Below are 24,092 nucleotides of genomic sequence, written 5' to 3'. Positions count from 1 at the left end.
ACCGAATGAACAATGAAATTACATTGTCTTTGAGTGTGGACAATTCAGTTCTTTTATAATCACTTCATAATACAGCATTCACTTCATCACTGCAGGATTACAGTAATTACACTAGAAAATACCAGTCGTGAAATACCACATTCAAGTCTTTAGCTATTCAGACAGTAGTTGTTTTAACTGGGGAAGGAGTTATTGTCAGCACTGCCACCATTCAGGAGACAATAATTCAACATTGTTTTTAGAAAGGCTGATTTTAGAGATTTTTGAGTGTCCTAGGTTTCTATTTGACACTCTGTATGATAATAGATATGCAAATGTGAACACATGAATAATATAACTAACATTTTAAATTAGAAGCAGGATCAAAATGAAAGCAAAGCTAATAGTTAAAATAGTCAGGCATCTTTTTGTAAAATGTTTGTCTTATATGTGACCCTGGACCACAAAACCAGGGTCAATTTTTTGAAATTGAGAGTTATACATCATCTGAAAGATAAATAAACTGATGTTCAATTGACATATTGTTTGTTAGGATACGACAATATTTGTCTGAGATGCAACTATTTAACTGAGGGTGCAAAGAAATCAAAATACTGAGAAAATCGCCTTTAAATTTGTCCGAATGAAGTTCTTAGCAATGCATAATACTAATTAAAAATTGAGTTTTGATATATTTATGATAGGAAATTTACAAAATATCTTCATGAAACATTATCTTTACTTAATATCCTATTGATTTTTGGCATAAAAGAAAAATCAATAGTTTTGACCCATACAACGTATTGTCAGCTACTACTACAAATATACCCGTGCAACTTATGTTTTTTTGGTTCAGGGTCACATATAATATATATTTTACTTTAGGACAGTTTACATTTTATCTAGTAATAAACAATGTTGCTACTGTTAGCTAAAACCATGTTGAACATTAATAAAAATAATTTCTGGGAATTTATCAAATATAGCTGAAATAAAATAAAATATTAGATTTAAAAACATAAAAAAAAATCTAACTGAACTAAAACGTTCAAAAATGACTAAAACTACTAAAAAAAAAAAAAAAAGCTGTTTACAGTTTTTATAAATATTAAGATATTTTAACTTAATAATAATAACCAATAATAATAATAATAAAACTGAAATGGCAAAGCAAGATCTTGTTTCTTTGTATCTGACTTTCCCACCGATTTACGATTGGCTATGGTCACTTTGTGAGCTTGTTTGGTCAGGTCCTGTCGTCCAATCAGAGCGCAGACCTCCTCAGACCAATCAGAGCAGGGATGCTCTCTGCATTGGTAGATGGCATCTCTGATTGGCAGAGCCACACCAAATGGAACAGACTCCAGATCCTTCAATGTAAATCCTGAGATTAAAAAAAAAAAAGCATGTAAATAGTGTGCAGTCACATGCCCTTTGTGCCCTTTGTGAAACATGCTTCACACACGTATGTGAATGCAAATTCGATTTTACATGTTGCTTTCTGAAATCAGTCCAACTGGAGGTAAAGTGGAACTGTTTGACATTTGACATAGGTAGTAGGTTAAGTTAGGCAGTAAGTTTTTTTTTTTTTTATCATCAGAGAAACAACAATGCATCTTAAGTATGGGACTGCATGTTTGCAATGTGTTGGTCAAGCATTCATATTTGCATGTGTGTGCTTGTGTTGATTGTGTTTTCAGATCGGTCGCTCTGACCTGCAGAGGTCAACCACACCACCAGCTTCTCAGCCAGGCATCCAGATGAAGGTGCGGGTTTCACGCTGCTCTGCCTGTGAAACACACCCCACAATCAAACACACTGGAGAAACTAAATCAGCTGACTAGAATTTATGAGCCGAGACTTATCTAGAAAAACAAACATAAGGCACATGACAATAATCATAAACCATAGGTACCTTCTCAGAAAAGGATCACACGTGTTTTTCTTTTGCCCTGCGGAAACATGGACCAAAAAAGTAAAAAACAATAAGGAAACACTTAACTATTCATTTTACCAAATGTGACCTGGACCACAAAACCAGTCATAAGCAGCTCGGGTATATTTGTAGAAACAGTCAAAAATACACTGTATGGATTAAAATGATCAATTTTACTTTTATGCCAAAAATCATTAGGATATTAAGTAAAGAACATGTTCCATGAGGATATTTTGTAAATTTCATTACGTAAATATATCACAACTTAATTTGTGATTAGTAATATGCATTGCAAAAAACTTCATTTGGACAGCTTTAAAGGTGATTTTCTCAATATTTAGATTTTTTTTGCACCATCACACTCCAGATATTCAAATAGTTGTATCTTGGCCAAATATTGTCCCATCCTAACAAACCATACATCAATGAAAATCAATGTATACATCTCAATTTGTAACCCTTATGGTTTTGTGGTCCATGGTTTGGATTAAAATAAAATAAAATAAAATAATCTGTTAACTAAAATTATTTTTTATTTTGCCTTGCCAGCTAATGAAAATATGCTAACACTGAAGTGCTAAAATTACCTGAAACTTATAAAATTAACAGAAATAAAACTAAAACTGAAATAAAAATAGCTTAAAATGACTAAATGATCTAACTAAAATTACCATGACAACTAAAAATATAAAAATAAAGCTAATTCATAAATTCATAATATTAACTAAAACTATAACAGGTAATAAATAATACTGAAACAACACTTATCTGTTCATTGACCAAGTTAAACCTTGTGGATAACTAGCTTTACTTACTACTAGTGGCTTTACTTACCACTAAGCAAAACTCTGAATATCTTTAAACTCTATATATATTAAATTATATTTATAATATACTAAGATAGAAAGCTTCAAAAGAGTGACAAAGTCTGTGATATTCTGCTCTTTTCACTGTATTAAAAAAAAAAAAAATTAAGATTACCAGAGTTTCACAAGAAAACACTATTTTGGTCCTTCTATTTCAAAATTTCATGTTTAATTCAACATGTTACTTCCCATTTCTTTGTAATTATTGTGAAATTTTAACCCTTATGACTGGTTTTGTGGTCCATGGTCACAAATGAACCTGATAAGATAGAATATGGAAAAATAAAATATAAATAAAATAAAATATACACCACCTTTCACATTTTATAAAGAAATTAATACTATTATTCACCAAGGATGCATTTAAATGATCAAAAATGTCCAAAAAGTTAAAATTTGTGCATTCAAATTAACGTGTAATGTAATAAATAACTGAATTTATCCTCTTATTAGTGTACATGCTTGTCAGGAAGTCTAGTGTCAGGCCTGAGGACAGTAAAGAGCCTCTCATTAGCCCCTAATCTCACACACATGCAGCCCACCTGCTGACAGCCTGGAGAGGTACTTTAACATGTTTGTCGAGATCGCATCCTCATCTCCGACCACGTACAGGGCATAACTCTGAGAGACAGACAGAGAGGAAGAGGACAGGGAGTAAAAACAGAGCTAGTATTAGCAGTGGGACAGCACCTGTGTGGTTTTGGTTTGCTGCTGTCATGACAGTAAGTCTGTCTGGTCGTGTGAGGGGAGAATGAACATGTTTCATCATGACACGATGCAGTCATCAACCACACACACACATGACTGCATGTATCACAACCGCAGATTACAGGTAATACAGCTCACTCAGAACAGCAATTTCAAATGCTGCTGAGAAATGTAAATTTTTTTGGAAAAAAACAAGTGAATAAAAAAGCACATAAAATCAACAAAATAAACTTCAGAAATCAGTTTGGAGTTAACAGTTTGGAGTTACTGGTACAGTACTCGCCCAAAATCTGTTTTTATTGTTAACTAAAACTTTTAAAACTTATTCTTATTAAGTAAAATAAAACCTTGATTACAAAAGAAAAAAAAACATTTGATGAAAACTAAAGAAAAAATTTGAAATGTTTCCATTTAAGCTGAAGAACTAAAATATATCTGAAACAAAAATAAATCGAATTATCATAGATAAGCAAAAACTAATAAAAATGACAAAAACACAACCCTAAATAACCCTAAAATAAAAACTGCGTTGACTAAAATAAAGCATAAATATAATAATATAAAGAGGAAAAACCTAAACAAAATAACTTTTTTTTTTAAATTTTACCTTAACTAATGAAGACATATCCGATTTAAAGAGAAATCAAATTATCATAGATAAGCAAAAACTAATAAAAATGACAAAAGCATAAAAAAAAGCATAAAATTACCAAAATACAGTTGAGAAATAAAGCAGGAAGACAGTTTGGATTAAAATAAAATAAAATAAAATAAAATAAAATAATCTGTTAACTAAAATTTGTATTTTTTATTTTGCTTTGCCAAATAATGAAAATACGCTAACATTGAAGTGCTAAAATTACCTGAAACTTATAAAACTAACAGAAATAAAACTAAAACTGAAATAAAAATAACTAAAAAAGACTAAATGATCTAACTAAAATTACCATGACAACAAAAAATATAAAAATAAAGCTAATTCTTACTACTAGTGGCTTTACTTACCACTAAGCAAAACTCTGAACATCTTTAAAATCTAAATATATTAAATTATATTTATAATATATATATAGATAGAAAGCTTCAAAACAGTGACGAAGTCTGTGATATTCTGATCTTTTCACTGTATTAAAAAAATAAATAAAATAAAATACAAGATTACCAGAGTATGTTTCACAAGAAAACACTATTTTAGTAAAATTTCATGTTTAATTCAACATGTTACTTCCCATTTCTTTGTAATTATTGTGAAATTGTTTCACAATACACCAATGTTTTGTCAATATAGATATGGCTTGGGTTCCTTCTTCAATATCTATTGGACTATTTTACCTGTTTAATTGTCGAAACAAGTGAAAATCTTAGTCTGACATCTTAAAAAAAAAAAGAACGACACGCATCTCCTCAAAAACATGCTCAGCAAAACCGCAGCTGTTCGTATGTGCTATAGTAATGCTGATGCTTTCCTTAGCAATTATCACTAAATATAATAGGGAGAAAGAAATAGTTTGGGAAAAAAAGAGAGAGAGACACAGATAGTGGGAGCGTAAGTACAGAGGGATAAAATGGATGCTCTAATGTTCTGGACTCTAATCTAAGGGACGGGAACGGTGGGGTAAACACGGTCCGTAATTGCATAACGGTTTGTCAGCACCTCGGTGGGGTTGTGCGTCACTTCGCTTTGCCTGATGGAAGGAAGTACAAACACACACACCATGACACCCGCGACCCCTCCTATCGGCCTCTCGAGTGATTCAGACCACCACTTCCACAGACCAATTAAGGTGGGGCATCTGTGCCGCTCACGTACACACTCACAGGACACGGAGGACGCCCAGGGACGACTCGGTGTTCGTAAAATGTCATTATGATTAGCTTGCAGCACTTTGCCATCTAACTGCTTGACATTTCCATAGAACATGTGTGAGTTAAGGGCACGACACCCAGTTCCTCTGCTCACTGTTAGCGCCCCCTGTTGGGCATCATCCAACACTCAATCAGAAGTTTGGGGTCAGTTTGATTTTTTTTTTTTTTTTTTTTTTTTAAGAAATAAAACTTTTATTCAGAATAGATGCATTAACGTGACCAAAAGTGACAGCAATGTCATCACAAAATATTTCAATTTAATAAATGCTGCTCTTTTGAACTTTTTATTCATGAAAATATTAAGAAAAATTAACGAAAATATTAAGAAAAATTAACAAAAATATTAAGCAGCACAATTCTTTTAAACACTGATAATAATCAGAAATGCTTCTTAAGCAGGAAATCCGCATATTAGAATGATTTCTGAAGCATCCTGTGACACTGAAGACTGAAGTAATGATGCTGAAAATTCAGCTTTGCATCACAGAAATAATAACATTTTACAATATATTTAAATAAAAAACAGTTATTTTAAAATGTAATATTTGTTCACATTATTACTGTTTGGAATAGAAAAGCAGATCTGGTGGATAAACAAAATTATGTATTTTAATGTGTTAAAAAATATTTTCCCACACATTACAAAGCTGACAAAATATGTATGCATTAATTATTATATTACTATTAATAAATTCTTAAAATTATATTATTAATATATTATAAATTATACAAAAAACTATAAAAAAAAAATATAAATAAAAAATAAAGACTAAAACATAAAGCTAAAATATAATATATAAATATTAGATAAAAAAAAAAAAAAAAAAAAAAAAAAAAAAAAAACTTATGTCAGGTTTTTGCCAAAGCAACATTTCTAATTTTTTTTGGAACCTGTAAAACTTTTTCCAGGAGTCTTTGATGAATAAAACGTTACTGGAAATAAATATAAATGTAAATGTAAATATAAATCACAATTACTGTTTTTAAAGTAACTTTGATTATATAAATGCAGTTTCTGAGCGTGAGAATCTTAAAATAAAAAAATCTGACCAACTCCCAATTTTGAATGGTATCTGCAAAGGTTTTGCATTTAAAATCAGATTTAAATGCAGTCTGACTTCTAAATTACTATGATGTCAATCTCTAACAACGTTATTGGTCACAGTCAGCAGTCAGTAATAACACTAATTTTCACAAACCGTCAACAAAACTTCATTTCGAGATGGACATCATTGAATGTAATGACAGCTTGCAGCCCAGCGAGTGAGTCAGAGAAGCGCTCTGACAGATTCAGTGAGTTTATCAAGTTAAAGATTTGTCAGACTGATTCAAACTGAGTTTGGAAGGCTTTTTAAATGATTCACCGAAAGAACTTCTCATAACAGTCATGCATTTGCGAATTGGACTAAACTGGTCGGACTGTACAACAATTAGAGAAGGATGTGACCACCTGTATTTTTCAGAAGTCAACTGGGTTGTAGAATACAGCTGGATTGCATCTATAAAACCACGGATAAAGACCATATTCAATGGCACAGGGAGGATTTGGGTCCTTACCAGCACCAGCAGCTTGGTTCTCTCACAGATGCCGGGCAGATAAGGAAAAGGCGCCACATCTTGCCCCCTCAGACAGCGACTGAGCCAACTAAACACACACGGGGCCTCCCCGTCCAGGAACACCGGCCAAGTCATCAGCTCCATCTGAGCTGCACATGGATGAATGACATGACATGTAAAGATGTGACAGCAGAACAGAAATAATAAAAGAACAGCATTTATTTGAAATAAAAAAAAATTAAATGTAATCAATTTAATGCATCCTTGCTGAATAAAAGTATGAAATGTCTTTTAGAAATTAATGATAATTATTAATTTCTTTCAAAGCAGGATTTATCTGAAATAATCAATTTAATGCACGCTTGCATTAATGCATCCTTGTATAACTTCTTTCAAAATAAAAATTGTACTGCTCCCAAATATTTAAATGGTAGTGTACATCAGGAGATGATGATTAAAATAGTGAAAAAATTAAATTATGAAAACCAATTAAAAAGCTGACAAAATAAATTTGAAACAAATAATTCACAATAATAATAATAATAATAATAAAATTCTTATTCTTATTCTTCTTATTGTTGTTGTTGTTGTTGTTGTTAATTATTAAAATATTTATGACATACTCTCCTGTTCAGGGCCATGTTATTATTGTTAATTAAACCTATTTAAAAAACTTATTTCATGTATGAACTAAAATGTTTTTGCTGCTTAATTTTTTTGTGACCTGTAATACTTTTTTAAGGAGATGTTTGTTCATCATTAAAATGATGAACAAACAAAATGACGTATTTTATTATATCATTAATATATGACAATAAATTATTTATATTTTGGAAAAGAAAACGTTTAAAATCTGTTTGTCTCTTCTGGAAAAATGGCCAAAATATTTATGACATACTCTCCTGTTCAGGGCCAGGTTATTATTGTTTACTAAAACTATTAAGAAAACAAAGACTAAAACATAAAGCTGAAATAAAATAATATATATATATATTAGATAAAAAAAAAATTTCAGGTATTTTCCAAAAGCAACATTTCTATTTATTTTTTTTTTCGTTTAAGTTAAAGAACTATTGTAAATAAAATAAATAAGTCTAATAAATATAACATAATAAATATAAAATATAATCTATTCATGTGATGCAAAGCTGAATTTTCATCATCCATTATTCCAGTTTTCAGTGTCACATGATCAATAAATATTCAGGTTCCAAAAAAATTGTTTCCAACAGTTTTTGTGGCTTTTTTATTTTATAGGAATGTGTAATACTTCTTTGATGAATAAAAAAAAAAATAAATCACTGGAAGTGGAAATAAAATCAATAAAAACAAAAACAAATAAATTATACCTAAATAGTAATATTTAAAAATAGACAAAAACTAATTTTTAATAGTTTTCAAAAAATATTTACTAATATAAACAACACCAAGGAACATATAAAATTAAAATAAATTAAATTAAAATTAATAAAAATGAAAGTATAAAAATAAAAGCTAATTCAGTTTTATTTAAAAACTGTAATAGTATATGAATAACACTATTATAACACTGGTTCAGTAGAGCTGAATATACAAGAAATGAAATGAAAATCTGTATGTTAGACCTTTTCATGGGTTTTTAACCTCAAACCTTGAAGTTGAAAAATAAAACTTCATGTCTATTTCATGTGTCAACAACCCACAGCCAACAAAGGCCTGTCACTCCAACCCTAAATATGGCTCAAAGCATATCTGGCCGAACTTCCCCTTAACAAGTCAGCACTGTCTGGTAAATGAATAGAAATGCCTTTAGCTGCTAATGAGGGGCCCCGACCGCATTGATCGGCCTCGTACCTTGATCAATCACGCAGGCCTCCTTGAACGTTTTGATGAATGAGGGGTAATCGCGCCAGTACAGATCAATGAAATCCTCCAGTTGCAGGTCCCTAATGAAATGAGAGAAAAAATGATTAGTGGGTAAAAGAGTCATCAAGCGGTCAATATATACACTAAAACTAGTATAAGAGCCAAACCAGAGCGTGACTCATACGGCACAGCTCAACACACATGATTATGATTAATGGGATCTGTGGTTTAGTGGCTGTACATCTCAAGACTTGTTACTAATGCTAACTAGTGTGGTATTCGGCGATATTGTGAATATCACAATGATTTTAACATGCTTTGGATTCATCAAAACGGGTTCTAAACAGGAGCTATCTTCGGCTACAACCTCCTGCTTCTTCCAGTTTCTCACAAAATCTGGGTTTCTTTCAGTCAATATGTCAATAGCATCAGATATATAAAAATGTGTACTGCCATTACTAACATTACTAAATAAAATGATAAATATTTTGGTTAAGAATGAACTGAAAATAAAGGATGGTTTCAAACTGACTGTCAGCTCCATCTACTGAAATAAAAAAAAATCTGACGGGCAGATTTAATTGCACTCATAAATATCTGACAAGGTTGACAAAAAGTAGTCACATCTCTGCAAACTTAAATTACACTGCCATTCAAAAGTTTAGCATCAGTAAGATTTTTAATGCTTTTTAAAGACGTTTCTTGCGCCCATCAAGGATGCATTTTTTTAAACAAAAATACAGAGAAAAACAGTAATAGCAAAATATTATTTCAATTTAAAATAATGTTTTTCTATTTTAATACATTGTAAAAGGTAATTTATTCCTGTGATGCAAAGCTGAATTTTCAGCCTCATTACTCCAGTCTTCAGTGTCACATGATCCTTCAGAAATCATTCTAATATGCTGATTTATCATCAATGTTGGAAACAGTTTTGCTGCCTAATATTTTTTTTAGAACTGGTGATACTTTTTTCAGGATTCTTTGATGAATAAATAGTTAAAAAGAACAGCATTTATTCAAAATAGAAATATTTTCTTATAATACAAGTCTTTACTATTACTTTTATTAATTTAACACATCCTTGTTGAAAAAAATAATAATTTCTTAAAAAATATATATATATTTCACAACACATTATTACAAAATATATATATATTTTTTAAATAAATGCTGTTCCTTTTTAATGCTGTGTTTTTGATCAAATAAATGCAACTTTGATGATGCTAAAAATTCAGCTTTGCATTACAGGAATAAATTATGTTTTAAAATATATTTAAATAGTAAACCATTACTTTAAATTGCAATAATATTTCCTAATATTACTAGGTTTTTGTTGTATTGTTGATCAAATAAATGCAACTTTGATGAGCATAAGAGACTTCTTTAACAAATAAAAATTATATTATTACAAAAGATTTCTTTTTAAAATAAACACTGTTCTTTTTTTACTTTTTATTCATCAAAGAATACCTGAAAAAAGTATCACAGGTTTTAAAAAATTATTGATAATAAATCAGCATATTAGAATGATTTCTGAAGGATCTGATGCTGAAGTAACGATGCTGAAAATTCAGCTTTGCATCACAGGAATAAATTATGTTTAGTAAAGTAAAGTATATTAAAACAGTAAACCATTTTTTAAATTGCAATAATATTTCTTAATATTACTGGGTTTTTTGTATTTTTGATAGAATAAATACAACTTTAATGAGCATGACCATATAAAAAATTCTTTCTGATCCCAAACTTTTGAATGGTACTGTAGGTATATTTTTAAAATTAAAATTAAAAATTATTAATATTAAAAAAATGTATGTTTATGCTGACAATTTAGTGACAATTACTAAAACTAACAGGTAAAATTGTGTGTCATATTTTGCACCATGATTCAAGAATCAATTGGTTGAAATTATGGTTTCTGACTGTGTGAAAATACCATTTTAGAGCAAAAACATACATAAAGATTTGTATCCAATAATATCAAAAGATGGAAAATATTGAGATAAAATTTACCCAGCCCTAATGCTGACCTACAAACAACAGGCCCAAACAATACGCACAAGCCGAAGAGTCAACAGAGGATTATGGTTACAGCCTTATCTGGTCTTGTGTATTATAATACAATGCTTTTAAATTTCAAACCCACACAGGTTCATCAAACAGCAGCCAATTAAACTCTCACTGCTGTTTTGTTCATGTCCACATGACAGCATGCACTTGACATTTTATTAAACAATGAAATACATTACAGCTATCTACCCGTTCAAAATTAGGATACGTCACAAAGAAAAGCAGCAATGACAATGTGAAGTAGGAGGTTTGATGAGTTGGGTGACTTTGCTTGGTAAAAACAAGTTCAGGTCTGACCCACTTCATTTGTTATTATTCCTATAAAAAAGGGCAAAAAATGAATAATTACTTAGCCAGCTGTTGCAGCAGACCAACCAGAGCTCTCGCCCCACTCCGCTGCAGCTCATCCAGCTTCAGGTCTTCATAGAGCAGATGCAGAACGTAGAAGAGCACCGGGATGTGAGGAAAAAGGAGGGCGGACGACTCCAAACCCAGAGCTGACTCTTGGTTATCCACTCCACCGGGGGGCGACACTGGCTCCAGGCCATGAACGGCCACCACAGGGCACAAGGAAACCTGCCAATGGTAGTCGGAGCATCGGAGGTATCCCCAATCCTGTTGATGTCAAATAGATGTAGCCATATCAAGAAATCTTCACCACATCCACCACAGTAACTCAGCAAGGACTATTATAAATATTAGATCTTATATACACTACTAAACAGTAAGATTATATACGGCTTTTGAAGTCTCTTATGCTCACCAAGGCTGCATTTAATTGATCAAAAATATGGTAAAAACAGTAAAAATGTGAAATATTATTACAATTTAAAAGAACGGTTTTCTATTTTAATATGTTTTAAAATGCTATTTATTCCTGTGACGCAAAGCTGAATTTTCAGCAACATGATCCTTCAGAAATCATTCTAATAGGCTGATTTGGTGCTCAGGAAATATTCCAATTATTATCAATGTTGAAGACAGTTGTGCTGATTAATATTTTTGTGTAACAATGTTACATTTTATTCAGGATTCTTTGATGAATAGAATGTTCAAATGAATCTTTTGTAACAATATAAATGTCTTTACTGTCACTTTTGATCCATTTAATGCATCATTCCTAAATTCCTAAGTTTCAGTTCTTTAAAATAAAATTTTCCTGGCCCTCAACTTTTGAACGGAAGTGTATACAGTATGCTTTATTAGCCTCTCTGTAAAAAATTAAATGCAAAGGCTACAGATGATCAGATGACCTGAGAGTACAGATGATCAAGGGTCTTTGACCCCTGACCTTTCATGACCCTGACATGTCTAGGGCACTCACCTCATCTGAACCAGTGTCAGCAGGACGGGCCTTCTTAGGAGCTATTACTGGAGAGAGAGGCACTTCAAAATGAAGCTGTGGAGAAATGAATGATCATTTGTGGAGCTACAATAATATGGTTTTGTAGACATATAATGTTTTGTTTTAATGAAGTCATTTAAGACATATGTATGTATATACACACACACACAGAAAAATAAAGATGTATTTTTCTGAAATGTATTAAACTAAATTATATAACAAATTTTAATTAAAATTAAAAAAAAAAAAAAAAAAAAAAAACAGAAATTAATTGCATAAATGTTATATCAATAATTACAATTTAATTTAATTTAAAAAAGTTTTCATGTGCATTAAATTAAAGCATCAGAAATATGAGTTTATAACAGATCATAATTCTGGCTTTATTTGTTATAAATATTATAATAATTAATTTTAATATGTACACCACCAGTCAAAAGTTTTTGACAGTAAGATTTGTAATATTTTTTAAAGAAGTCTTTTCTGCTCACTAAGCCTGGATTTATTTGATCTGAAGTACAGCAAAAACAGTACAATTTTGAAATATTTTTACTATTTAAAGTAAACGTTTTATATTTTAATGTATATTAAAATGCAACTGAATAGAAAGTTCAGAAGAACAGCATTTATCTAAAATGGAAATCTTTTGTAACATTACAAATGTCTTTGCTAAATAAAAGTATTATTTCTATAATTTCTTCCCCACCAAAAAAATAAAAATTCTCAACTATTTTAAATATTGATGATAATAATAATAATAATAATAATAATAATACTGTTTCTAGAACAGAAACAACTGACACTGAAGACTGAAGTAATGATGCTGAATATTCAGCTTTGATCAAAGAAATAAATTACTTTGTAAAATATATTTAAATAGAAAGCATTTATTTTAAATAGTACAAATATTTCACAATATTACTGCTTCTGCTGTATTTTGGATCAAACAAATGCAGGCTTGGTGAGCAGAAGAGAAAAACATTAAAAATCTTACGGTGCAAGAACTTTTGACTGATTGTGTATATAAAAATAAAGATAAAAACATGTATACAAAAAAATTAAGATTTATTTGTTCATTTATTTAAAAAAAAAAAAAAAATTATGTAGGCAATTAAGATCTACAAAACAATGAAAAAAATAATAAATTATTGTACTGGTCTATATATCAATAATAAAAAGTTTTCTTTTTTTTTTTGTTTCCTGTGCTTACGTAATATAGATTTTATTTTTGTCATGTAAAGCTTTAATTCAGTTAAATGCTTTTGTGTTAGACAACCAAAGATTATCTAACACGGACACAGAGGTCAAACCAAAGAGACACTCACATTGCGTGTCCACGTCAGTCGTTCTGTGTTGTAACCCATCATTGTCATTAAGCATGTAACAAAAAGGTTCCACTCCAGGTGCATGCTGGGACCTCCAGGGGCGTTGTAACTGTTGTACCACTTGACCAGCACTTTCATGGCAGTGTCCTTGGGTAAAATAAACCTGATGGCCTGCAGGCAGCGTTTGACTGTGGGAGTAAAAGAAAGATTAGGAGTTAACAGAAGTCACTGACACAATGTGGGCGCTTTCTGTAATATTTTGGTCTCTAGATAAGGCTTGAGTGCCTCCTTGTGAGCCAATGTGATGGTTTAAATCATTTTATCATTCACCAGGCAAAAATCACCTAGTAAATAATAGCACAGCTCTCTTTAAAGAGCTAAACAAATAGGAGGAATCATTCATGTCAGGAGTACAGATACTTATATCTCATAATTCTGACTTTTTTCCTAGAACTGAAAGTTTGTAATACAGAATTTTGACTCTATTTCTTCTCGCAATTTTGAGTTAACAAAACTCACTTATTTTTCAGAATTGAGTTTAAAAATACACAATTCTGAATTAATCTCAAAATTTCAAGTTTATCTCACAATTCTGACTTTTTTCTCAGAATTGAAAATTTATAAGAGAATTCTGATTTTATTTCTTGCAATTCTTCGTTTGTATCTTACAAAGTTTAGCTAAAAAATTAGCTAAATTTTGCATTTCAGACTTTTTTCTCAGAACTGTTAGCTGATAATACACAATTCTGACTTTTTTCCTCTCTACTCTGAATTTAAATCCCACAATTTTGAGTTAACATCCTACAATTCAGACTTTTTTCTCAAAATTTTGAATTTTAAATTCTTAATTTCTCAATCCAAGTTTCTCACATTTTTTTTCTCAGAATTCTAAGTTTATAAGACAATTCTGACTATTTCTATTTCTGACTAACATCTATCTCACATTTCAGATTTTTTCCTCTGAATTTTTAGTTTACAGTACACGATTCAGACTTGTTTGCTCATTATTCCAAATATATATCTCACAATTTGAGAATCTCACAATTCAGACTTTTTTCTCAGAATTTTGAATTTAAAATCCATAATTCTGATTAATTTCTCACAATTCCAAGTTTCTCACCTTTTATTTTTAGAATTATAGGTTTATAAGACAATTTGAGAAAATCTCACAATTCAGAATTTTCCTCGGAAATGCAAGTTTAACACATCTTTTGCATTTCCCAGTTTGTATTTCACTATTTTTTAGTTAAAATCTTGCAATTCTAATTTTTTTCTCTGAATTCTGAGTAAAAATCTCTCACCAAATTATGCACAGAATTACGAGTTTCTAAACACACAATTCTGATTTTATCTCTCACAATTCAGTTTTTATCTCACCATTTCAAGGTAAAATCTCAGATTTTTTTCTCTGAATCATTGATGTCTGTAGCACAAATATTGAAATCTCACAATTCTGACTTTTTTTTTAATCAGAACCAAGTTTATAATACACAATTTTATTTCTTGCAATTCTAAGTTTCTTTTTCACATTTCTGAGCTAACATCTCACAATTCAGACTGACTTTTTTCCTCAGAAATGCAAGTTAACACATCATTTGCAATTCCCAGTTTGTATTACACAATATTTGAGTTAAAATCTTGCAATTCTAAAATTTTTCTCTGAATTCTGAGTAAATATCACACCGAATTATGCACAAAATTACGAGTTTCTAAAACACACAATTCAGTTTTTATCTCACCATTTTGAGGTAAAATCTCACAATTCAGATTTTTTTTCTCTGAATCATTGATGTCTGTAGCACAAATATTTAAATCTCACAATTCTGACTTTTTTTTATTAGAATTTAGTTTAAACAGAAATTATAATACACAATTCTAATTTTATTTCTTGCAATTCTGACTTTCTTTTTCACATTTTTGAGGTAACGTCTCACAATTCAGGCGTTTCTCCTCAGAAATGCAAGTTAAGACATCTGTTGCAATTCCCAGTTCGTATTTCACAATTTTTTAGTTAAAATCTTGCTATTCTAACTTTTTTTCCTCAGAATTCTGAGTAAAAATAATTCACCTAATTGAGCACAGAATTACGAGTTTCTAAACACACAATTCTGATTTTATCTCTCGCAAATCACAGTTTTTCCCTCACCATTTTGAGGTAAAATCTCACAATTCATTTTTTTTCTCTGAATCATTCATATCTGTTGGACAAATATTTAAATCTTGGAACTTTGACTTTTTTATTAGAATTGAGTTTAAACAGAAATTATAATTCACAATTCTAATTTTATTTCTTGCCATTCTGAGTTTCTTTCTCACATTATTGAGCTAGCATCTCACAATTCAGACTTTTTCCTCAGAAATGCAAGTTTTTAACACATCTTTGGCAATTCCCAGTTTATATTTCACAATTTTTGAGTTAACATCTTTCAATTCTAACTTTTTTTCTAATATCACACCTAATTGTGCACCAAATTTAAATTCTGTATCTCAAAATGCATATTTTGTTTAAGAGAATTTGTTACATTTCCTATTCATGCTTGCGAACAAAATCAAATATGTGACCCTGGACCACAAAACCAGTCATAAGGGTCATTTTTTTTAAATTGAGATTTATACATCATCTGAAAACTGATGAATAATAAATAAGCTTTCCATTGATGTATAATTTGATAGTATAGGATAATATTTGGTCAAGATACAAGTATTTAAAAATCTGGAATCTGAGGGTGCAAAAAAATCTAAATATTGAGAAAATTGCCTTTAAAATTGTTTTTAGCAATGCATATTACTAATCAAAAATTATGTTTTTATATATTTACAATAAGAAATTTACAAAATATCCTATCTTATATTTTGGCAAAAAAGAAAAATTGATCATTTTGACCCATACAATGTATTTTTGGCTATTGGAACAAATACTACTTAAGGCTGGTTTTGTGCTCCAGGGTAACATATTACGTTCACAAGAACGTACTGAAGTTTAACACTTGTTCAAATTGCTAAACCCAAGTATAAGCAATCATAATAATGATGTTTGCCTTAGCAAACACAGCTGTCACCACCGACCTCTGATGAATTAATACCATATTATTAGATTAACATTAAACATAACATCATTTTTAGCTCGTATCTCCCGCCCCCGCGTGTGTAGATCAAAAATAAAAGTGTAGGTGAAGATAAAGGAGATGAACGTTGTACGCGGAGGTGATCCTATAGAAGAGTGCACACGGGAGGGGGCCGCCACTTCAAAGGACACAGCCAGAGCTGGAACGCACATCTGAGCGAGGGGGTGGAGATCGGAGGGACAGGACACTACACTTGAGAGGGTTTACTGATGACTGTTTGCCAAAGTGTTTGACTGCGTGACACGGGGGCTACAAGACCTGATACGGAGAGGAAGAGATCTGAGGGTGGAGGGATGCATGGCGTTCGGTTTGGTTTGATTGGATTTCTGCAGCATGATAAAATGAAGCACAGAAAATGTAGGACTTTTTTTTGAACCTTGATGTAGTATGTTGAGCAAAAGGCTTGTTATTTTACAATAACTTATAAATATGAAAAAAAATCTGAAACTTAAAAATGTGTTAAAACACAGGCCATGGAAAACAGCTTTTTAATTGAATGATTTGATATGCAATGTTCAACGTGAATTAATCAAGTTTAGAAGCCCGTTTCCTATAGATAACAAGCATCAAGGTTTGATTTCAACCATTAATTTCACTATGATTTCAATCTTTTACTTGGCCTTACTCAGTCATTATTAAAGATATCACAGTTATATTATATTATACAGTACTGTGCGAAAGTTTTAGGCCACTAGTATTTTCACCAGCTAAAAAATGGTTTAAAATAAGTTATTTCTATCTTTTTCAGTAGTGTGTCAGTAAAAAAATATCGGTTTACATTTCCAAACATTCTGTTTGCCATTAATTGTAATAATCTAGTGAGATTTTTGTTTGCACAAGGAGTCTGACAACAGCCAGTGCTCCACACAGATCTAATCTCATCATCATCCAGTCTTCCCGGAATGACATGAAGACACAGAACAAACTGAAACAGAGTAAATCCAGAAGAACTGTTTCAACGTCTCCAAGATGCTTCAAGAGACCTACCTGCAAAGCTACCTGAAAAATTTTGCGCAAGTGCACCTAGAGCAAAAGCTGCTGTAAACGCAAAGAATGGTCGCACCAAATGTTGATTTCATTTAGTTGATAGAAGGTAATTGATAAAGAAAATCTATTTATGACAGCTTCCTCATTTTACAGCATTTTTACACAAGTGCCTAAAACTTTTAACAGTGCTGCAGCTTTGCAGGTAGGTTTCTTGAAGCATCCTGGAAACTTTGTCACAGTTCTTTTGGATTTAGTCTGTCTGAGTTTGTTCTGTTTCTTCATGTCATTCCCGACAGACTGGATGATGATGAGATCAGATCTCGCTGTTGTCAGACTCCTTGTGCAAACAAAAATCTCACTGGATTATTACGATTAATGGCAAAATAAATCTTGGGAAATGTAGTCTGATATTTCCTACTGACACACTACAGCAAAAGACTGACTTTAACTGACTTTAAACAATTTTTTAGCTGATGAAAATACTAGTGGCCTAAGACTTTTGCACAGTACTGTATATATATTAAACATTTTCACATAATGTTCTTTACCTCATTTGGAAAATAGTGTTACAAAAAAATGACTTTAGCTAGGTTTTTATAGCCAGGGTCACATTTATCGAACAATTCTGATTTTATTTCTCACAGTTTTGAGTTTATATGCCACAATTCCGACTTTTTTCTCAGAACTGAAGTGAAGTGACGTGAAGTGAAGTGAATTGTGTTTATAATACACAAATCTGACTTTATTTGAGTTTATATCTCACAATTATCTATATCTCTCATATTTCAGACTTTTTTTTCTCAGAATGGAGTTTAAAATATACAATTTTGACTATTTCTCACTATTTTGAGTTTTCATCTCACAATTGTGTGTTTATATCTTGTAATTTTGGGTTAAAATCTCACAATTCAGACTCTCTCAGAATTGAGTTTATAATATACAATTCTACAAAATTCTGACTTTATTTCTTACATTTCCCAGTTTGTATCTAACAATTTCAGCTTAAAATCTTACAATTTTTAAGTTAAAAATTCTATCTCACAATTTGAGCTTTTTCCTCAGAATTGTAAGTTTATAAAATACAATTCAAACTATTTTTCTCATATTTTGATTCATAGTTTATATCTTGCAATTTCAAATTAAAATCTCTCAATACAGACTTTTTTCCTCAGAATTGTGAGTTTTCAAGACACAATTCTGACTCCATCTGTTCCAATTGTCAGTTTTTATCTCACAAAGCCTGTATTGCGAAATGCATGTTTCAATCAAGAAATGTTTTGGTACATTTCTTTTCATATTCATACTTACGCACAAAAAATTTGAGAGTTTATAATACACAATTGTAAATTAATTTCTCACTATTCTGAGTTTACAATTTTGCATTTCTATCTTATAATTTTGTGTTAAAATCTCACAAATCAGACTCTCTCAGAATTAAGAAAATATACAATACTACACAATTCTGACTGTGTTTCTTACAACAGTGTTCCCACAGCTTGGTTAACTTAAAAATTCAAGGACTTTTCAAGGACAACACAACTATGCAAAAAAAAATTTTTGCATTTATTTTTGGCCATATGACAGATATCTGACAGAAATGTGCGTAATTAACGTAAATCAAGCAAGTTACTATGCAAAGGCCATGAAGTGTTGGCGAAATAACACATTAGCAGATCGAAGGGAATAATATGGAATATGAAAACTTCTTGCACAAATAAATTCACGCACTTTTAACCTGTATCCATGTGTGTTTATTTTCCAAAACTTTCCAGGGCCTTGAATTTTTTTTCTTTTTTTTTTTTCAGATTCACAAACTTTCAAGGATTTCAAGGACCCTTGGGAACGCTGTTACAATTCCCAGTTTGTATCCCATAATTTTAAATTAAAAACTCACATTTCTGAATTTAGTTCTTGCAATTCCAAGTTTATATTTCACAATTGTTAGTTCATAAAATACAATTCTGACTATTTTTCTCATATTCTGAGTTTATATTTCACAATTTTGAATTAAAATCTCAATACAGACTTTTATTTTCTCAGAGTCAGAACTGTGTCTTGAAAAATCACAATTCTGAGAAAGTCTGTATTGAGATATTTTAATTCAAAATTACAAAATATAAACTCAGTATATGAGAGAAAGTCAGAATTGTATTTTATAAACTAACAATTGTGAGATAAACACATGCAAGATTTTGCATTTATATCTTGTCATTTTGTACTAAAATCTCACAAACCAGGCTCTCTCAAAATGAAGAGATAATAATATACAATTCTCCGCAATTCTGACTTTATTTCTTACAATTCCTAATTTGTATCTCATAATTTCAAGTCAGCATCTCATAATTTTAGGTTAAAAACTCAGAACTCTGAATTTACATCTTGCAATTCCAAGTTTATCTCACAACTGTTAGTTTATAAAATACAACTCTGACTATTTTTCTCATATTTTGAGTTTATATCTCACAATTTTAAACTAAAATCTCTCAATATAGACTTTTTTTCTCAAAATTGTGAGTTTTCAAGACAACTCTGACTCTATCTGTCCCAATTGTCGGTTTTTATCTCACAATGCCTGTATAACGAAATGCATGTTTCAATCAAGAAATGTTTTGGCATATTTATTTTTGTATGCACAAAAAAAATTATGATATATTCTAAGTGAATCCCTCACAATTCAGACCTTTTTTCTCTCAAAATTGTGAGTTTATAACACAGAACTCTGACTTTATCTCTAGCAATTTTCAGTTTGCATCTCACAATTCTAACTTTTGAGTTAATATCTTTTTTAAGGGATGCCTAGTTTTGTGAAAGAAAAGGATATGTCTCTAAAAAAAAACATTTAAGAAATGTTTTGGTACATTCTATTTTGTATTCATACTGAAGCTTAAAATCATATATTATATTCACAAGATGATCAGCCAGAAAATAGTCAGAACTGTGAGATGCATACTGGAAATTGCTAGAAATAAAGTAGGAATTGTGTGTTATAAACTCTGAATTACAAGATATAACCTTGCAATTCTGAGAATAAAAAGTCAGAAATGTGATATAATAAAAAACTGCACAAGAAAACTAAACTTAAGTAGCCAGAATTGTGCGATAAACTTGTAATTATCTTTTTTCATTTTTTAATCCATGCGGCAAAAGTGGGCGTCCATATTTAAATATAAGCGTTTGACAGGAACAAAATGTTTTTGCCAAGACATGCATGAGTACAAATATTCCTCATACTTAGGGTTAGTAATTTAAGCAAACCCCTTATTCCAAAGCACTGAAACTCACCACATAATTTGTCCCACATGCTTGTGCTACAGACAAATTCTTCATAAAATCGCACAGATTTTTGAGGAGAGACACATCCTGGAGGTCAGTGATGCTTCTCAGAGCTACTCTGCAATTTCATAAATCTGCAGTACAGCCTACGTTGTGGATATGCTTGGCCACTTAAAATGAATATAAAGGATGAAAGAATTTATCCTGCTTTGTCGTTAGTTCTTGGGAAATCGGTGTAAATATCAGCAATCCCATTCTATGATAAAGTATCAACATTTACAGTATTACATTTTTACTGGATCAAGTACAATACCAAAGAAACGAGTAAAAGCATCCTTTGTTCACAACTAAATGTGTATTAGGAATATCTAAAATGCCATTTTCCACTTCTTTTATTTTATTTGTTATCGTTCAGCGTCACACCACCACACTCTCAATGACTCTGCCTGAAGCTTAATTAGCAAACAAACAGAGAAAGGTCAGGATGGAGCTGAATAAAATGCCACTTTATTAGCGGTACAAAGCCCACCACTTTCAAACTAAAGCACTTATTAACAGGAAGCTGGCATTAATTGAGAAAATTGCAAAGAATGCCGGATGGGTAGATGTCATACGCAATCAGTTCAAAACGAAAGGCCGAGAAAAAACTAAACGAACCCGCCACAGGGAAATCTGCACACACGGTTGTGATGCAGTCTGCGTTTGTCCATTCAAAAGTCATCGTTATGATGCTAGCATGCTCCGGGTGGTTTCAAGGTGGTAAAAATTGAAATAGTATAAATCAATAGCCAAAGTAATAGCCATAATGACATGAACAGACCCAAAGCATGTATCATCTACACTTCTTGGAATATTACTGGCAAACACATTAGAAAAGGTCAAATGTCTAAATGTAGAAAGTGGCAGGAATGACTCACCAGTTTTACTTCACAGTAAAGCATAACTGCATTCATTAGTGACAGATCCTTGGGCACATCATTTATGCCAAATAAATCTGGATCTGAGTTTTACAAAATAACTACAAAACAGCCCTGATAGGTCTCACAGGAGCTCTGCCAGAAAAACGGCAGTGTTAATATCGCCAAAGGTTTTGTACTATAACGAAGATGAGGCGAAAAATGCACGTCGTGACAACAATTAAATGAAAAGGTCACCTAAAATTGAAAATTTGCTGAAAATGTGGTCACCCTCAGGCCATTCAAGATGTGAATGAGTTTGTTTCTTCATCAGAGCAGAGTTGGAGAAATTTAGCAGCACTTGCTCACCAATGGATCCTCTGTAGTGAATGGGTGCCATCATAAGAGTTCAAAAAACTGATTAAAACATCACAATAATCCACAAGTAATCCACACCACTCCAGTCAATCAATTAATATCTTGTAAAGCCAAAAGCTGCGTGTTTGTAGAAAACAAATCCATCATTAGGATGTTTTTAACTTTAAAACTTTGCTTTCGGATAAAATACAAGTCCTCTATCCACAATATCGCTTTCTCCAGTGAAATCTGGTCTGAATCAGGAGAGAAATATGCATTAGATCAAGCACCATTTAAAAACAGTTCAAAATAAATATGTGAGCCTGGATCACAAAACCAGTCTTAAGTCGCTGGGGTATATTTGTAGCAAGACCCAACAATGCATTGTATGGGTCAAAATGATTGATTTTTCTTTTATGCCAAAAATTAGGAAATTAGGTAAAGATCATGTTCCATGAAGATATTTTGTAAATATCCTACTGTAAATAATCAAAACTTAATTTCTAATTAGTAATAATTAGAATCAGCCGAATATCCCAACAAACCATACATCAGTGGAAAGCTTATTTATTCAGCTTTCAGATGATGTATAAAGCTCAATTTCGAAAAACTCACCCTTACACATATGGTCACATATGGTTGGAGGACAACAAGAGACAAATTTTTTCACTGGTGAAAGCATTATGAATTATATTTTAGCTGGAAGCAACGGTTTGAAATTTAAAAAAGCCTTAAAACGGATTTGTTTCTTACAAAAATGCAGCTTTTCACTGCTCAAGATGTTAATTGATGGACTTGAGTGGTGTGGATTACTTGTGAATTATTGTGATGTTTTTAAATCACCTGTTTGGACTCTCATTGTGACGGCACCCATTCAGTGCAGAGGATCCACTGGTGAGCAAGTGATGTAAAGCTACATTTCTCCAATTTTTTTCTAATAAAGAAACAAACTCATCTGCATCATGGACTACCTGAGGGTGTGGCAAATTTTCATTTTGGGGTGAAAAATTATTTTAAATTTAATTTAAATTTAACACACTTTATTACACTGTTGATGAAAATGCGATTATAGTGCAATAATGCACTAAAAAGTTTTTTCTAGAAAATAATCCAATAATAGTTTAAAATGACACTCAATAACACTTTACATAATAAGCTCTAATTAGTTAACATTAGATAATGCATTAGCTTACATAAACTGAGAATGAGCAATATCTTTTTAAACATCATTGTTAAATGTCACTTAAAATAAAAACAATTGTTTATTGATTGTTCACATTAGCTCACAGTGCGTCAACTAATATTAATTGACTACTGACTTGATGTTTATATTCACTTAGGTTTATTTATTGGTTAAAATGTAATGATGTTATGTATTGGTTGACTGTTTTAAAATATATTAGTAATATAGAAGATTTAAAAATGCTAATGTTAACAAACAAAGCCAAAATAGTGACTATATGTAGAGGATATTTTCATTAAAAGACGAAAACAAAAAATGAAAACTGAAAAACTGACACTAGAAGGACGTGGGGCGTTTTAAAATGAGTGTTTTGACCAGCTTTCCAAACTCACAAACAGCTTGTGACTCAGCTCTGTGCTGCATTGGACGTGATGCATCACACGGTTGGACCGTATTTGTGCGAGTGTTTTCTCTTACCCAGCTCTGAAGTGGCCACCTCTGGAATGGTGATTCTTAACATGGAACCGGAGCTCAATTCCTGAACAAAAGAAAAGTGAGAGGCGGATATTAGCAACACATACTAAATTAGCAGCGGCATCGCATCAAAAAGCGTCCGAACCAACAGGCGTCACGTTGCTATTTATATCTGGTCGAATTCTGTCAAAAGCAACCAGGCTTTTGTTGTTCCCTTTGCAGAAATAAATCGAAAACAAAAGAACAATTGCACGCCGCAAAACTCCAGCAGGCATTCGACAATGACCTGGATGAAAA

General features: G+C 31.4%; 1 protein-coding gene across 2 annotated transcripts in view; it reads right to left on the bottom strand.

Annotated features, from left to right (window-relative positions):
• anapc1 (anaphase promoting complex subunit 1) overlaps positions 1 to 24,092 on the bottom strand; it is a 73,952-nt gene that overhangs the window by 34,585 nt on the left and 15,275 nt on the right. For both annotated transcript variants that reach the window (XM_051126228.1, XM_051126227.1), the window contains exons 16-25: positions 23,799 to 23,859; positions 13,501 to 13,688; positions 12,155 to 12,229; positions 11,180 to 11,445; positions 8,746 to 8,837; positions 6,913 to 7,061; positions 3,324 to 3,402; positions 1,895 to 1,931; positions 1,695 to 1,768; positions 1,185 to 1,363 (exon numbers count right to left, since the gene is read on the bottom strand). In XM_051126228.1, the coding sequence (XP_050982185.1) occupies positions 1,185 to 1,363; positions 1,695 to 1,768; positions 1,895 to 1,931; positions 3,324 to 3,402; positions 6,913 to 7,061; positions 8,746 to 8,837; positions 11,180 to 11,445; positions 12,155 to 12,229; positions 13,501 to 13,688; positions 23,799 to 23,859 (1,200 nt within the window). The remainder of the gene's footprint in view (positions 1 to 1,184; positions 1,364 to 1,694; positions 1,769 to 1,894; positions 1,932 to 3,323; positions 3,403 to 6,912; positions 7,062 to 8,745; positions 8,838 to 11,179; positions 11,446 to 12,154; positions 12,230 to 13,500; positions 13,689 to 23,798; positions 23,860 to 24,092) is intronic.

Source organism: Labeo rohita, chromosome 13 (genome assembly GCF_022985175.1).
Source record: "Labeo rohita strain BAU-BD-2019 chromosome 13, IGBB_LRoh.1.0, whole genome shotgun sequence".
Classification (NCBI taxonomy): Eukaryota; Metazoa; Chordata; class Actinopteri; order Cypriniformes; family Cyprinidae; genus Labeo; species Labeo rohita.
The sequence above is the reverse complement of the archived record's forward strand: the minus strand, read 5'-3'. Positions and strand labels throughout refer to the sequence as shown.